We start from the raw sequence: 16488 nt of genomic DNA on the forward strand, positions 1-16488 counted from the left end.
TCGACCCAGGGCCCAGATTTGTCCTGGGAGGATTACGACAGCGACGGAGACGGGTTCGCTTTGAGGAGGAACCGCAGGAACAAGTCGTATAGAGCGGCCGTGACCAGCCTGGACATTGAAGCTATGGCGGCGGAACGAGATACCGGAGCCACGCTGAAACCTGTCAGAGAGGACAGAGCGACCAGTCCCGGTCCAGCTCGCAGCCCTGGACGCAAGGTACACAGCAGCCGGGGGGTTTGGGGTCAAAGGGCAGGAATTGTCCATTTATCATAAGCTCATAGTTAAATGGAATTTGTAGTCTGTTGGATATTATGAGTGTTTTGTAATTAAAAGCTAACTAGATATGTTCTTCAGATGCAGACAGAGCTCAGCTGATACAGTTTTGTTCCTCTAATGGCCTCACAGGTCACAGCCAGCGTAGCCAGTAGCATTGGCAGTGACCTCTGTCAAATTCTCCTTTAGTCACAGTGATGATGCCGTGTTTCCACAACTGGTTCCTTTCGTCCAGACCGGCACCGACCGGTGTGGAGGAAGTCCCCCATAGGGTTGTTTTTTACCAGATTATACTTAAAAAACGCCACATTTAAGGATTGACAGAAAGAGGCAGCGCTGAAGAAACAAAGAGATGTTGAATGAGATCTAATAAAAGTATAGAGTATTACTGAAGCACAGTGTTAAACTCTGCTCTGATGTCTCCCCTCCAGAGAACCCTGGGCAGAAAGAGGAACCAGAAACAACGTGGCTCCTTCAAAGATGGTATGTTCACTGATGTGTCACTCTGTCCACGTCTCTAAATAGATGGGGAATAACAAAGACATTTGGTGGGGTATTCGGGGAGGATGGATTCTTTTGGATTGCAAAGCAATTAGTGCTGCAACTAACCATCATTTTTTATTGTCAATTAATCTGTCGATTATTTTCTTGATTAGTTGTTTGGTTTATAAAATGGTGAAAAATGTTGATCAGTGTTTCCCAAAGCCCAAGATGACGTCCTCAGATGTCTTGTTTTGTCCACAACTCAAAGGCATTCAGTTTACAGCGACACCTGTGGCCGTTGAGTCAACGACAGTCAGCGTCCTGTCGCTCTCGCTTGTGCTCGCACTACATAGACGTGGTGAGCGAGCATCGTTGGCGTTAACGGACTCCATTTCTAACGGAACATTAGCTGTGATGGCACACTGTTAGCCCTGTAAGCGGAGCTGAAAATAAAGGCACTCACAAACTGCACGTTGTCACATCCGTTGGATTTTCCTGGAAAAAAACGAGCACGGGTTCTTCACATTAAAAGCAGTCTACAAGCTGATAAAGGAAACCAAGAAAGTCACGGAAGGTCTCATTTTTTAGGTTAATTTACAACCTGTTCACACACTGGCAATAAAAAAGTATTAAAAAACGTTTATACATTATACATTACATAAAACTTACATACAGCCCATTCAAGAAGCTAGAATCAGAGAATTTAGACTTTTTTTTCTTAAATAGTTACTCAAATCGATTATTAAAATATTTGGTGATTAATTTAATAGTCGACAACTAATCAATTCATCTCTATAAGTGATTATGTATTGCAGAATTTCTTAATGAAATCTGAATTTAATATGTGGTTGCAATAAAAATCTGGTGTCACAGCTTAGAAAGGATGCCTGGAGGCGACGGGGGAGGAGAGAACAGGAAATCCTTCCCTCTGAACGCTCCCAGCAGGCTGAATGTCACATTGGTGACGTCCTCTTCCTGCAGACTCTCTCCAGTTATGATTTGAGTCATTTTCCAGTTTTAATTATGCAGACTTGAAAAGGTTTGATTGAAGAGTTCTTTGTCATCTTAGAAAAACACAGAAAAAAAGTCGTTATATTATGAGAATAAGTAAGTCATAATAAGTTATGACTTTATTCTCGTAATATTCTGACTTTATTCTGTAAATCTCAGATGTGTTTTTCCCTCAATGTGGCCCTAATACTCCGTAGTAAATTGTCTCTTTGGCCCTCACTGCATCAGACTTATATACTATATACTTAGATTATAAACTGTGTTACCTTCATCACAATGATCACATGTTTTGCGGCTCCAGACAGATTTTTGGGGGTTGAGGTTGCTTTCCCCTGACCTCAGCTCTAGCCTTTCATTTTTTACACAAAATACCTACAATTAACTTCTTTCAATACATTCAACAGATTTAAGGGTGAATAACATCAGAATCCTTCATGCGTAAGCCCGTTGTTCAGTTCAGAGACCCTTTAAACTGCTTTTTAGGAATTTGCGATATGTTTTTCATGAAAAATGTTCTCAGTGTGACATTAAAAAGTCATCGCACGCTGAGAGACTCTGAATTGAAACTGAAGTATGTATGTTTATTGATGCGATCCTCAGCTACGCCGTGCCTCTACCAGGAGATCCGTGAGCGAGGGCTGAACTCCACCAACCAGGACGAGCTGCTTGACGACTTCGTGGTGGTGGAGCCTCCCGTGGAGGACCAGGGCATCGTGGTGAAGAGCTACCGGCCGATACAGCTCACATGGAGCCAGCTGCCACAGGTAAAAACCTCCAAAAGGAAGCACTGAGGGAAACTAACAAGACTTCTGCAAATGCGTTTGAATTGATAATCGAGTTAGTGTACTAATACATATTTGAGTCATCACTTCCTTCCACAGAAAACACTGACAGCCGATACGTCTGTCTTCTGATAAAATCTCCTTCTTGCTCTGTAACTTCAGCTGAATTTTGTTTAATATAAAAGCTTCTTACATGTTTTTGGCTGCTGCATAAACTCCCACACTCCATGACCCCGTGTGTCAGAGTATCCAGCGAGCTCGTCCGACAGGCCGGCGTCGTCGTTGACATTTCATTTTTACTATTTTCAAAACAAGTTCTGTCTCAGATATACAGCAGCATGTGGAGCTTAACTTAACGCTCGTGCTTCTTTTTTTATCTCGTACAAAGGTGAGGGATACAGGTATCCTGACACTGATCTCACCTCAGGAGAGAAAGAGACAAGAGGTAAGTGTGTGTGTTTGCTGGTGCATGTGAGTGTGTGTGTGTGTGTGTGTGTGTGTGTGTGTGTGTGTTTGTGTATGTGTGCAGGTATGCATGCCAAGTATGCAGAAATGTCCTAGAAAGGATTTAATGTGCTGCAGGAAGCAGGACAGCTCTGATGGAGCTCAATGGCAGAACAGAAACATCTCAATAAAACCACAATCGTCTTTGTACACTCAGCATGTTGCATCAGCATCCAACAGTCACACGGGGAGAAAAACCTAGAATATAAGAGGCAAAGACACCAACTGCTCCAGAGACCGTAGACATGAAACACTTGAATGCGATGCGAGGTCAACATCATGACATTTCAGCAACAAACGTACAGTTTAAGTAAGCCCAAGCTTCTCCACAAAGGTTCAGCAGCGCTGTTTAGTTTCTGTGTTTCTGCCACGTGGAGTCGGAGGGAAAGACAGCCGTATAGCATGTGGTTACCATAAAGACGGTTACTGGAATAATAAAACCTGCTAGCAGTAATCATTAAAAGTATTTATTAAAGATGCACACTACAAAAAGAAAGAAGAAAGAAAAAGAGGAAAGATACAGCAGAGGCCAAAATATCCTGACTTGTAGTCCCTGCTGCTCCGGGTCAGGCGCCAAAAACACAGGATCCTACATTTCCCACAATGCAACTCAAAAGTGTCTTTCACCAGACTTCTCCCGCCTCCTTAACGCCCACTTCTTTCAAACCTCACACACTTCCAGGCTTTCTGTTTAACAAAACAATATACTTCCAAGTCATATTGATTTTCATCCCACACCTGCTGACATTATCTGGGTCAAACTCAGATTCTGTGTCAAAACGCTTTCTGGGAAATGAAGTAAACTCGCTGAGCAGAAGCAGATAAAACAGGTTGAGGTCGTTTGGGTTTAACAATAAAGTCACGTTACATTTCATTACAAGATATCTCCTAAAAAGCAATCGAACATCACGGACCGATACCGTCTTTATAGTGTCTGCACTAACAGTATCTGAAGCTGGAGTTCCCCTTCTGTAATGTGTCTTCAGCAGCAGTCAAACAACACATGTTGTGTCAATACCAAGGTCCACCCTGTGTGCTCTGTAGTCCCTGAATAAAGCCACACCCTGCCTGAGAGATCTCTCAGTCCGTCTGCTCCTCTCGCTCTTTTGTGCCTCAAGTCCCCTCGAGGCTTTAGCTTTATATCTGCAGCCATCCACAACAACTTCAGAGCTTTTCAGGGACAAAAGCATTTTGCTTTAACTGAGATGAAAACCGTCTCCCTACCTGAGCTCTGACCGAGCAGAGCTTTACCAGCTCCACCCGGCAGACTATCATTTACTACTCTTTAGTGACGTTTTGAGCTTTTAGTCTGAAACATCGATGTTGCCGCGAGATTATCAGCAAGTAGTTTTCTTAATTTAGCTCCGCTGATGACCTTTGGTCCCGCCTGAGGCCACTTCACCTTTACAGGAAGTGAACGGTGTTGCCAGATCTCGCGAGAGAAATAAGTAACCAGGTTTATAGAAACAAGCCCAGAAGAAGCGACCTCACCTACCGACCGCAATAAGAGAGAGAGAGAGATAGAGAGAGATAGAGAGAGATAGAGAGAGATAGAGAGAGAGCGAGAGCGAGCGAGAGCGAGCGAGAGAGAGAGAGGCGGCCACTTGATCACTTCACATATACTATATGTATGAATTCATTTTGGATTACATGCATTTCAGTTCTTTTTTGCATCCATTTTTAGCTTATAACTTTACATTTTTTTGTTAACTAAACTTAAAGAATTTGAACATTTAATCAAATTTTTGCATTTCGCGACTACCAATATTTTGTAAGCGACTTTTCAGGAAAACAAGCCCAAAGTCGCTGCTAATAATCAGACCTGGCAACCCTGGCAGTGACGGGGTGTGTAGATGCGTCATCACCACCTGATGGCTCACCTCAGATCCTGACCACTAACAGCAGAGGTCAACTAAACCCTCCATTACTGTCGTAGAAGTAACTACTTTGACCACCGCTACAGATTGCTGATCTGATCTGTTGTCTGCTGGAGTACGCTTCTGATTCTCCACCAACAAGGTCGTGTCTAGAAGGTAACCCACAAATTGCAAAAACCTGCAAAAAGTCTTGCGAGACTCCCTGATGACCTTAACCATTCAAGGTCAATGCCTAACCTTAACCATCTTGCAAAAGTTTTGCAACTTGTCTGTCTACCTTTAGACACAACCCACCAACAGCAGCCTCAATAGACCAGAATGCATTGCATTGTCTGTTGTACTTTCTTGATTGTGAAGAACTTCTTCACTGCTTTGCTCTGTTTATTTATGTGTAAAACAAACATTTAAATGCAGAAACTAGAGGCCATTTCTCTGGATATTGTTAAAAAAGGAATTCTGGGAAATGTATGAAATTACCCAGAGGAGGAAAAAGCAGGCTAGTGAATTAAAGAACCTAAAGATCCAACAGTAAGAGCATCACATGGTGGGGTTTTTCCTTTTTAATGGTTTAAAGCTGAAAAGAAAGTGCACGTTGCTCCTTCACATGCACATTCATTTTGTGTTTTGTGTGATCATTTGACCAGGCCATTTTTGAGATCATCACGTCGGAGCATTCGTACCTGCACAGCCTGGGCATCCTGGTGCGTCACTTCAAGAACAGCGAAGCTCTGAAGAAGACGATGACGGCCACGGAGTACCATCACCTCTTCTCCAACATCTCCGTCATCCAACAAGTCAGCAAACGGTGGGCGCAACACAGTCTGTGTGTTTATATGATAGATAGATAGATAGATAGATAGATAGATAGATAGATAGATAGATAGATAGATAGATAGATAGATAGTAACTTTATTGATCCAGAGGGAAATTCAAGTTTCCAGCATCACAGTTCCATAGTGCAAAACATATTAGTAAAAAGGCACAAGTAAGTAATACACAGTATAAAAAAATATACCAGATATAAAAATACCGGGAGATGAAGAAACTGTTAAAACTGAATATAATGCAGGGTAACAACTGAGATACGGGACTATTAAAAATGTGAATATAGTGCAAAAAGTGATGTAGTGCTGGATAATAAAATATAGGAGATGCAGGATGAGAACTAAGGTAGAGAGTTTTTGTTTTTTTAAATAGATTAAAGTGCAGAATAAAGCTTTACATTGTTTGTAGAATAAAGTAAAACCAGTGTATAAAGGTGCAGAGTAGCTCTGTCTATAAAGTGCAGAAGTGTGTGTGTGTGCTGGGGGAGGATCTGATGATGTTATCAGTGTGTGAAGCAGCGTAATAGACTGATTGTGTCTACAAATGGAGCTGCACATTGAGGTGTTAGTTAACGTCGTATTCCCACCGAGACGTCGGTTTCAAGCAGAAAATGGGTGGATGTAAAGAGTCAGGCGGAGTATTTGCCCTTAGCATGTCTTCAGTATCCTGTAGGCTCCATCAACATGTTAAAACACGCCAGACAAACTGGTTCTGCTGCCTTTGCTGCTATTCCCGGGCTTTAACATGATAATGTGCCTGAGAGAGCTGCTGTGTGGCTCGGTACGTTATAATACTGTGAATGGAAATAGATCCAGTTTTAGGCAGCAGCAACAGAAGAAGTGTCTTTCTTTTCTATCTTTGATCCTCTTCTTTTGTTTCCAAGTAAAACAGGATGAGTGAAACTAGAAGGTGTTTCAGCTGACTCAGTATCTGTGTGTGAATCCTGGAGCTGCTTCCTGGGTTGGGCGGCTTTCCAGGTGTCATTTTACTCCTTTTTGTTAAAAAGGCACTTAGCAAGGGGAAGGGCTGAAACTCATTTATCCTGTTATATAATAATAATAATGATAATAATGGAAAGCCTTTACAACGCTGCGGCAGAAGGGTTCACCTGGACTTACAGTAGAATACGTGTAGTATTTTAGTGTACTGGTCAGTCTGTGCTCTTTCAGGATGTTCTGAAGGGCACATTGTTCAGAATCCACGGAGTTAAATGAAGAAAGAAGCCTTTTGTTTTCATATTACAGCTCAAATAACTTCTTCCAGTGACACAACAGTTACAAACATTAAACTTAACATTACAGGGACACCAGGCTCTAATGCCATATATACAGGATACTTGACCAACTTGGTTGTAGCTAGGGCTGTCAATCGATTCAAATAGTTAATCCTGATTAATCACATAATTGTCCATAGTTAATCATGATTTAATTGCAAATTTTTTTATCTGTTCTAAATGTACCTTAAAGGGAGATTAGTCAAGTATTTAATCCTCTTAACATGGGAATGGACAAATATTCTTGCTTTATGCAAATGTATGTATATATTTATTATTGTAAATCAATTAACAACACAAAACAATAACAGATATTGATCAGAAACCCTCACAGGTACTGCATTTAGCATAAAACAATATGCTCAAATCATAACATGGCAAACTGCAGCCCAACAGACAACAACAGCTGTCAGTGTGTCAGTGTGCTGACTTGACTATGACTTGCCCCAAACTGCATGTGATTATCATAAAGTGGGCATGTCTGTAAAGGGGAGACTTGTGGGTACCCATAGAACCCATTTACATTCACTGATCTGGAGGTCAGAGGTCAAGGGACCCCTTTGAAAATGGACATGCCAGATTTTCCTCGCCAAAATTTAGCGTAAGTTTAGAGCGTTATTTAACCTCCTTCATGACAAGCTAGTCTGACATGGTTCTTCACTCTAGCTTTAAAACTGAGCCGCTACAAACCAAAAATCGTAAATTGCGTTAATGCGATAAAGAAATTAGTGGCGTTAAAACGAATTTGCGTTAACGTGTTATCGCTCTGACAGCTGTAGTTGTAACATAAAGTTTCTAGCTCAGATTAGTTTGTCGTACTTGTCTCAGAAGGAAACACTGATATATTCATTTGTACGTTGATGATGCAAGTGTCGTTATCACATGTTATTACACGGCCTTGTTGAATACTCGGTTCTGCTTGGTCAGTCACAGCGTTCTACGGTCTGTTATTTCTTTATAGCAGACCGTTGCTATGTATAACAGACCGTTGCTATGGACACAGTTCTGATGTCGGACTCTGGAGGACCATTTTTGTGTCAAACTCTTGATTTCTTCAGTAAGTAGCCGTGTAATAAGCGGGATAATGTACAGCTAGCGGGTCAGTGTTGCCTCTTCAGGGCGATGCAGACCCCTTCATCACCCTGTTGGGGTTTATTACGCAACAATGACCCGCTCGCTGTGCATTATCTCTTATCTAATAACCTGTAATTCAAAACCTAGAAGTTATTCAGTTCAGCCCTCACACAGCCATGTGTGTGTTCCCGCTCAGGTAATCAGTCCGTGGGAGGGAAAACACAATCCTTTCACTTCTCCACTAACCTCCCCCTACCACTCTCTCTCGCTCTCTCTCTCCATTTTCAGGTTTTTTGAGGACCTTGAACGGCGTCACTATGACAACCCGGTGATCCGGGACATCAGCGATATTGTTCAGAACCACTCCGCCCACCACTTTGAGCCCTACATCGTCTACTGCTCCAACGAGACCTTCCAGCAGAGGACGCTGCAGAGGCTGCTGTGAGTAGAACAGAGCAAGCTGAGGGTTTTCTGCAGTAACACAGCAGGATGAGCTGAACTCTCTCTCTATCTCTCTCTCTATCTATCTATCCATCTATCTATCTATCAGGACCAGCAACATTGCGTTCAAAGACACTCTGAAGCAGATTGAAGGGAGCAGTGATTGCGGAGGCCTGCCCATGATCTCCTTCCTCATCCTGCCCATGCAGCGAGTCACCAGACTGCCACTGCTGCTGGACGTCAGTTTGACCTTTACTTCACTATATCAATCGATTAATGTCAACTTTTAAATGAATCCCCAACTATTTTGAGTAATTTATTAAGAAAGAAAAGTCCACATTTTCTGTTTCCAGCTCCTTAAATGTGAATATTTATGACAGTAAACTGAATGTCTTTGAGTTGTGGACAAAACGGGACATTTGAGGACATCATCTTGGGCCTTGAGGAAACACTGATCGATGATTTTTCATTATTTTATAAACCAAACAACTAATCAACTAATGGAGGAAATAATCAACAGATTAATCGACAATGACTTCCTAATTGGAAAACACACAGCAGCTGAAAATAGGAGCCTGAGAGACACTTTATCTATAATTATTATTAAGTGTGTATTGTCACCTGATCACCACATTATCAGCATGTCTTTATAAAACTGTTTTATTTTGCTTTGCACCCGTCAAAATCTAAAGGCATCAACACTTATTTATGTATCATAGAGACACATTTTTTGGGTGATAAAAGTAAACAAATGAACATAAACCATATGTATATTAGGGCTATGTATAGGCATGAATCTGGCGATACGATACATATCATGATACAGGGGTTATGATTCAATATATCGCGAGATATTGCTATAACTTTTTTTAATTTAATTTTAGGACAATTTTAAAAGTATAAAGATCACGCCACCATATGCAAAAAACCTGAGCGAAAAGGTGTACTTCTTTTATGCAATCGGAACAGTGAGATCTGCATTTGCATTAATCTTAGTCCCTGTAACATCCAACGTCATAGCACTACTTTGAGTCGGGAACGCACACTGAGAGGATGCATATCTTTGCAAATGGAAAAAATATATATTTTTTTTTTTTTTTATTTAAGGTTAAAGGAATACATACACATACTTGTAAAAGGGACATACAGACAGCAACAACAACATATATAAAACCCCCAAAAAATAAACATAAAAAGAAAAAGAAAAATAATAAAAAGAAAAATAATAAATGAAAGTACTACCCGTTGTAATAGTGCAGTGTCAAGAGATGAGTTCATATTTATATACATACATATTCATGTTTATATACATACATCCAACCTCATATATAGATATATATACATATGTCTATATCCACACGCGCATACATATAGATATCCACTTAGACACATTCGCTTACACAATTATCTATTCTATTTTACAGACAAAAAAAAGGACATATTTACATCCCTTTAGTTGACCTTTTATCGACATTATTTATTTATTAATTTTGTTTAACTCCAATCCTCACCCTGACTCAAAATATCCCACCCACGCTCAAAAATTATATTCTGTTCTTTATTTCTATGAACATCCCGTTTCAAGAACCCACTGATGCTTCAAAAACATTTTGAAACGTTCAGTGTTCAGTGTAAATAAAGTCTTGACTGAGTTCATCTTTGCATGTAAACTATTAATTAAAAATCTCTATCTCTATATATATATATATATATATATATAACTTTGCAAATACGTGCATGTACACTTGAGTTAATAATGTGTTTTTAATGATTTAGGAACTCCATATTCAGCTTCACGGCCTGTACAGGTGCGCAGAAGGTTGAAAGTTTCACACCTTTGTTGTCTCCTCACAGACGATCTGCCAGAAAACTCCAGACAAGACAGCGGAGTACTTCGCTGCTGTTTGGTCGCTGCATGCCATCAGCAAGGTAGAGAGATGTTGAGAAAGCATGTCCCCCGTTTGAGAGTGGACCGTGAAGTCGATGTGATTATCACGATGTCGTTATTGTGATCGTTATTTCAACAGTTGGTGAGCAGCTGCAACGACGGTGCTCAGCGGATGGAGAGGACGGAGCAGATGTACACCATCCAGAAACAGATGGACTTTGGTAAAATCAAAGTGAGTTTCTTCACAAACACCTTCAGGGAAAGTGAATATAGAGTTCTCAGGGTTTGTAGGTCAAATGATGGATGTGAATATAAAATGAAAGGAACATAATGGATAAAGCTTTGGACCGACTCCCCGTCATGTAGTCAACAATGAAGACTCAGTTTACTAACCTGGACTGATGTCTCTCGTGTCCCCGCAGCCGTTCCCTCTGGTGTCGTCATCGCGGTGGCTGAAGAAGCGTGGCGAGCTGGCCTTCAGCACTGAAGAGCTCAGCATCTGGAGGGCGTTCAGCCACCGCAGCTACTACCTGTTCCTCTTCAACGACGTGCTGATCGTCACCAAGAAGAAGAGGTCAGTGGCAGTGAAATACACAAGAGTTTAAACTACTATCACTTAAAGGTGATAAATATCCAGAGTGTTAATATATACTATTGTCTATGTAAAGATATAGAGGAGTAATGTCTACCTGAGCAGAGAATGAAGTCGCTCTCCCTCCTCCACGCTTCTTTGACATCACCGTGCCAGCCGTGCGTGCTTCATATTCGTGCATGTGAGCGTGCCCCACTGGCTAGCTTGTGGCCGCTGCTCCGCGCTGCACTAATACGGCGGTTACAGCTGATAACGTCCCGCTGTCTCGACCGATGGCGTCGTTGTGGAAGCGTAGCAGCCGCCCTCCTGTTCCGCCCTCAGGTAAACACTGTTATCGCTGCCAGCGCTTTCGCCGTGGTTTGCACTGTTAGCACCGAGCCACCCGCTCCCCGCCGTCGAGAGGCAACATAAATGCTCCCAATCCCGTATTTAGCACCTTTAAAGCTGCAGTGTGCAGGATTTGGCGGCATCTAGTGGTGAGGTTGCAGATTGCAACCAACTGAAATTTCTCCCGTGTGCCAAGCGTGTCGGAGAACTACGGTGGCTGACATGAAAATGCGAACGGCCCTCTGTAGAGCCGGTGTTCTTGGCTACTGTAAAGAGAGGACCCGCTCCCTATGTAGATAGAAACGGCTCATTCTTAGGTAACGAAAACACAGCGATTCTTATTTTCAGTTGATTAACAAAACTTAAACTGACGGACAGATGTAACTGACAGATTTTCATATTAATTCATGCAAACATCTGCAGATATTCTCCAGTATGTCAGTTCAGGTTAAATCTGAGAGGATCACATTCAGCATCCTGTAATATCCTGTTGAAGAGGAGTCTGGCAGCAGAAACAAAGTCACCAGAGCAGGAAGCTAATGTTTGCACTGCGAATTTAAAAATTCTTCTTTCACAGACCAAATCGCTCTCACTTTGGATAATAAAAAGAACTTCGATTTGCATCTGGTAAAATGGGGGGATGCTGGAGAAGACAGACGTTAGAACCAGGACAAGATCTTGAAGCATTTCATGATCTTCCCTGGTGACTCCGATGGACGCTAAGTAGGTCCAGCTGCTGACGGGCAGGGAGTGAAACGAGGAGAGCGAGGGGACAGAGAAGTTGTGCGTGCATACTTGAGATTCTTCAATCTTGCATTCAGCGTGTCAGCTCGACAGACTACGGCTCTCTGTTTTGAGTTAGAGGAGAAACCAAACAATGTCAGCACAGAGGAAGGAGCTGCCCACAACACTGCAGTCATTCTAGGGTTGTTAGGTCGACACTGTGACCCAGTCTTCAGGAGATAACATCTAGGAAATGCTATTAGCAGACAGTCAAGGAATGTGGTTTGGATGTGTTAATAGTACACACATACACAGTAAAATAGAAGCTGGGTTTCATTATAATGTGCGAAAATGTTCATTTAAAATCACAGTGTTTCTGAGATTGTTCCGGCACAATGTGTGAATATGAATAAAAGCCAGTTTTTTGTTTACCCAGTGAGGAGAGCTTCGTGGTGATGGACTACGCCACTCTGGAGAACGTGGAGGTGGAACTCGGGGAGGATGCAGAAGGACGGGCGACTTCGCCTGCCAAGAACAACAGCTACTATCTGTCCTTCAAGCTGCTGATGAGCAGGAACAGCGAGGGGAGAGCGGAGCAGATCTCCCTGGTGGCCGAGTCCAGGTATGACCTCCTTCAGCTCCCGTCAGCCCTGAACTTCACATAATAAACACAGTAGTTATCCCTCAAGAGGGAAAATATATATATAGGTATTAATTATTATAACAATTTCATCTGGAGGGAGGGAACCTTGGATCATTTTGCTGAGCATCTGACATCTTCCGGGCACATACTGGTTCATACATACACCGGAGGAATCACGTTCCAACAAACAGCAGCAGAAGTGTCCTCTTGGATGCCCCTATGGTAGATAAAACATGATAAAGTGCTCTCTAAGATTCCCTTCCAGTAGAGAAAACATGATAAAGTGCTCTCTAGGATGACCCTATGGTAGAGAAAACATGATAAAACCCATGGATGGTGTGTGTGAGGCTATAGGGGAACCCATGGAAGGTGTGTGTGAGGCTATAGGGGAACCCACGGATGGTGTGTGTGAGGCTATAGGGGAACCCATGGATGGTGTTTGTGAGGCTATAGGGGAACCCATGGATGGTGTTTGTGAGGCTATAGGGGAACCCATGGAAGGTGTGTGTGAGGCTATAGGGGAACCCATGGAAGGTGTGTGTGAGGCTATAGGGGAACCCATGGATGGTGTTTGTGAGGCTATAGGGGAACCCATGGATGGTGTTTGTGAGGCTATAGGGGAACCCATGGATGGTGTGTGTGAGGCTATAGGGGAACCCATGGAAGGTGTGTGTGAGGCTATAGGGGAACCCATGGATGGTGTTTGTGAGGCTATAGGGGAACCCATGGAAGGTGTGTGTGAGGCTATAGGGGAACCCATGGAAGGTGTGTGTGAGGCTATAGGGGAACCCATGGATGGTGTTTGTGAGGCTATAGGGGAACCCATGGATGGTGTGTGTGAGGCTATAGGGGAACCCATGGATGGTGTTTGTGAGGCTATAGGGGAACCCACGGATGGTGTTTGTGAGGCTATAGGGGAACCCACGGATGGTGTTTGTGAGGCTATAGGGGAACCCACGGATGGTGTGTGTGAGGCTATAGGGGAACCCACGGATGGTGTGTTTGAGGCTATAGGGGAACCCATGGATGGTGTGTGTGAGGCTATAGGGGAACCCATTGATAGTTTTGTGAGGCTATAGGGGAACCATCACAGCTCCTGTCAACCACATCTGATGTTTTGTGTCTGGCTCCCTCTACTGACACAAGTTTTAATGGCACCCTAAACTCCTCCTGTGCTTTTAGTCCACTCATTAGAAACAGACTTTTTGTGTCATCACATACACAACAGTCATATTTAACTGTGTTCTTTGTGTCTCTGTCGCTCAGGGTGGACCGGGCCCGTTGGATAGTCGCCCTCACAGAAAACAAGCAAAGTAAAGATGGTACGTCAGCCGGCTTTATTTACTAAGGGAGGCCTTCTTTGAAAGAGTTCACTCTGAGCTTGACCAGCATTCAGTGTGCACATTTAATCTTTCAAAGTGGTAATTAATAACAAATGTTCTCTTACCTTTCATGTGTGAATGATTTATTAGTCTTTAGGAGGCAGCGTGCTGCACAGAAAACAGATGGTTCGCATTCACCCTCCATTTCAAATGAGTCTGCAACTATTTCAAATGCAGTTTTATACATACATATATCTATATATATAGATACTGTATATATATGTATATATCTATATATAGATGATATGTGTTATAGACACGTATCAGAGCTGCATACAGTAGGTTCTCCATTCTTTTCCAGACTTTGAAAGGTTTTGGACTCAGAGATCTCAACGGGACTAAAGGTTAAATCAAAATAAATAAGTTCCCCAACACTTAGATCTACAGTATGTGAATCCTGACTTTGGGTTTACAATGTTTCACAATGACTACATATAAAGAACATGATTTTTACTTTTGATGTGAGTCCATATTCTGGTACACAATAAGTGCACTACACAAAACAACAGTTTTAGTAATAAAATAATGATTAAGGAATAAACTCAGTGTTTTCAAAAAGCTCATTTATATTGTACGTCTGCACGTGTTTACCAGTTTACTAGTACAAGTGGAAAAAGCTCAAAATAATGCTGTAAAATGTAATCAAATGCCTTAAAAACACCCGTTTAATCTGGTGCTGAATGTGCGTTGGACATGACCAGAACAATTTTCAAAGCCAGACGGATGTGGAGCGATCATTCAGATTCATCTGTAGTCATATACTGGAGGTCTACAGGCCAAATAACATATACAGTATTTTAGATATTAAACTAATCTTATTTAAATTAAAGCCATGATGTTGTTTATACAAATACACGCCCTTATGATGTCCATGTTAGTGGCATATTTACAATGAAGCTGTCACACAGGCAGCCCTCACAGAGGCCGTTATCACAGGGTGTGCCTTTCCAGGAAGTAATGTGATGAGCTGTAGATACTCAGCAGGATGGGGTTTTATAGCAGAGTTCATTACTCTTCAAATATAAGAAAATATACTGTACCTGTACATAAAAAGCTTTGGTTTGATGGATCACATTGCATTATGGGAATGCGTTTCAGGTTTGCCACAGTACGAGGCCTCCAAAGCCTACATGCCGAAGGAGCCAGACGAGTTGGGGCTGCAGCAGGCCGAGTTCATCATCGTGCTGCAGACAGAGGAAGGTGAGAGTGCGCGCTTAGCTTCACCTCTACCCGTAATACAACATCAGACCTTCATATAAAGCTAACTGTGTGCTCCTCCCAGCCTGGTGCTACGGCGAGAGGATGCGAGACGGAGAGAGAGGCTGGTTTCCTGCTACCTGTGCCACAGAGATCACTGACCCCACGGCCATTGAGAACAACATGCAGCGCATGAAGCGCCTGCGCAAAGAAACCAACGTTTGAGTGACTCTCGGGATGTACAGGTGGACGAAATAACAGGAACACCTTCCAGTAGATTGCTCATAATGTACTGAACACAGTGGTCCAGAAGAAGAAAGACCAGGATATGAAAAGCCTCAAAAATGGCCATTTATGCTGTCGTGGTTTCACTAAGATGAATTACAACGTGACCATGAGGTTCCTGGGCTGAATCCAGCCAGTATCCAGGTTTCATGATACTCTCCAACGTCAGACTGTCCAAAACAATTACTTTAAAAGCATGACCATCAGGTGGAATTAACAGTTAAATATCATATTTGTTGCAGAGCTATTGTACATATCAAGGTGTTTATGTCCACCTTCTATATGTGCAGCCGATAGCAGGACTTACAGGCCAACAGTCTTTACTTGTACAGCGCTGCCTTCTTACTGTACATGTTATTTCCTTATTGAATGTTAAACTTTAACCTACTTGCTGCAGTAAACAATGAGCCTCAGGTGCAGCCTTGGTTTTAATATGTAATCTAGGAGCTATAAAGTTCAGTTTTATTGTCTAGATACTCTTTAGTTTGAGAGAAGTTGCATGCAAAAAAACATTGAAGTGTTATTACCTACACTTTATTTTCATGACACCTGACCTGAAGAAGAGGAACTTGATATTGTGCTAAATATTGGTTGCATTTCTTGTTGTATCACATTGTGTTAGTGTCATTTCAAGATGCTGTGGAGGGTTTCTGTTATCCTGGAAAAGGAAATGTCACCACAGAATTATCAAAGTTTTGGCAAAACATTTACCATATTATAAAAGCAGTTTATAAGCTGATTTTGGTTGATTATAAGACTTACTGCATTATACAAGGTTATATTTGTCTGAAATTTAAAAAACACTCCAACTTACTATATAATATGTAACTAAAAGAAAAATTTAATTTGTGTCATTGTTTAAGCCCATATACTTGAAATATGAAAATAAAGTCAACACTCGAGACAAT

At 42.0% G+C, this 16488-nt stretch overlaps 1 protein-coding gene across 1 annotated transcript in view; it reads left to right on the forward strand.

Annotated features, from left to right (window-relative positions):
* arhgef16 (Rho guanine nucleotide exchange factor (GEF) 16) overlaps window positions 1-16487 on the forward strand; it is a 19250-nt gene extending 2763 nt beyond the window's left edge. The window contains exons 2-15 of the mRNA XM_074642629.1: window positions 1-216; window positions 705-756; window positions 2368-2531; window positions 2938-2994; window positions 5575-5735; window positions 8391-8543; window positions 8653-8782; window positions 10398-10472; window positions 10571-10663; window positions 10854-11005; window positions 12510-12695; window positions 13983-14038; window positions 15197-15298; window positions 15381-16487. The exon at window positions 1-216 is cut by the window's left edge and continues 428 nt beyond it. Coding sequence (XP_074498730.1) covers window positions 1-216; window positions 705-756; window positions 2368-2531; window positions 2938-2994; window positions 5575-5735; window positions 8391-8543; window positions 8653-8782; window positions 10398-10472; window positions 10571-10663; window positions 10854-11005; window positions 12510-12695; window positions 13983-14038; window positions 15197-15298; window positions 15381-15520 — 1737 coding nt within the window. The 3' untranslated portion in view covers window positions 15521-16487. The remainder of the gene's footprint in view (window positions 217-704; window positions 757-2367; window positions 2532-2937; window positions 2995-5574; window positions 5736-8390; window positions 8544-8652; window positions 8783-10397; window positions 10473-10570; window positions 10664-10853; window positions 11006-12509; window positions 12696-13982; window positions 14039-15196; window positions 15299-15380) is intronic.
* The last annotated feature ends 1 nt before the right edge of the window (window position 16488 follows it).

The sequence above is a fragment of the Sebastes fasciatus genome, chromosome 8 (genome assembly GCF_043250625.1).
Source record: "Sebastes fasciatus isolate fSebFas1 chromosome 8, fSebFas1.pri, whole genome shotgun sequence".
Classification (NCBI taxonomy): domain Eukaryota; kingdom Metazoa; phylum Chordata; class Actinopteri; order Perciformes; family Sebastidae; genus Sebastes; species Sebastes fasciatus.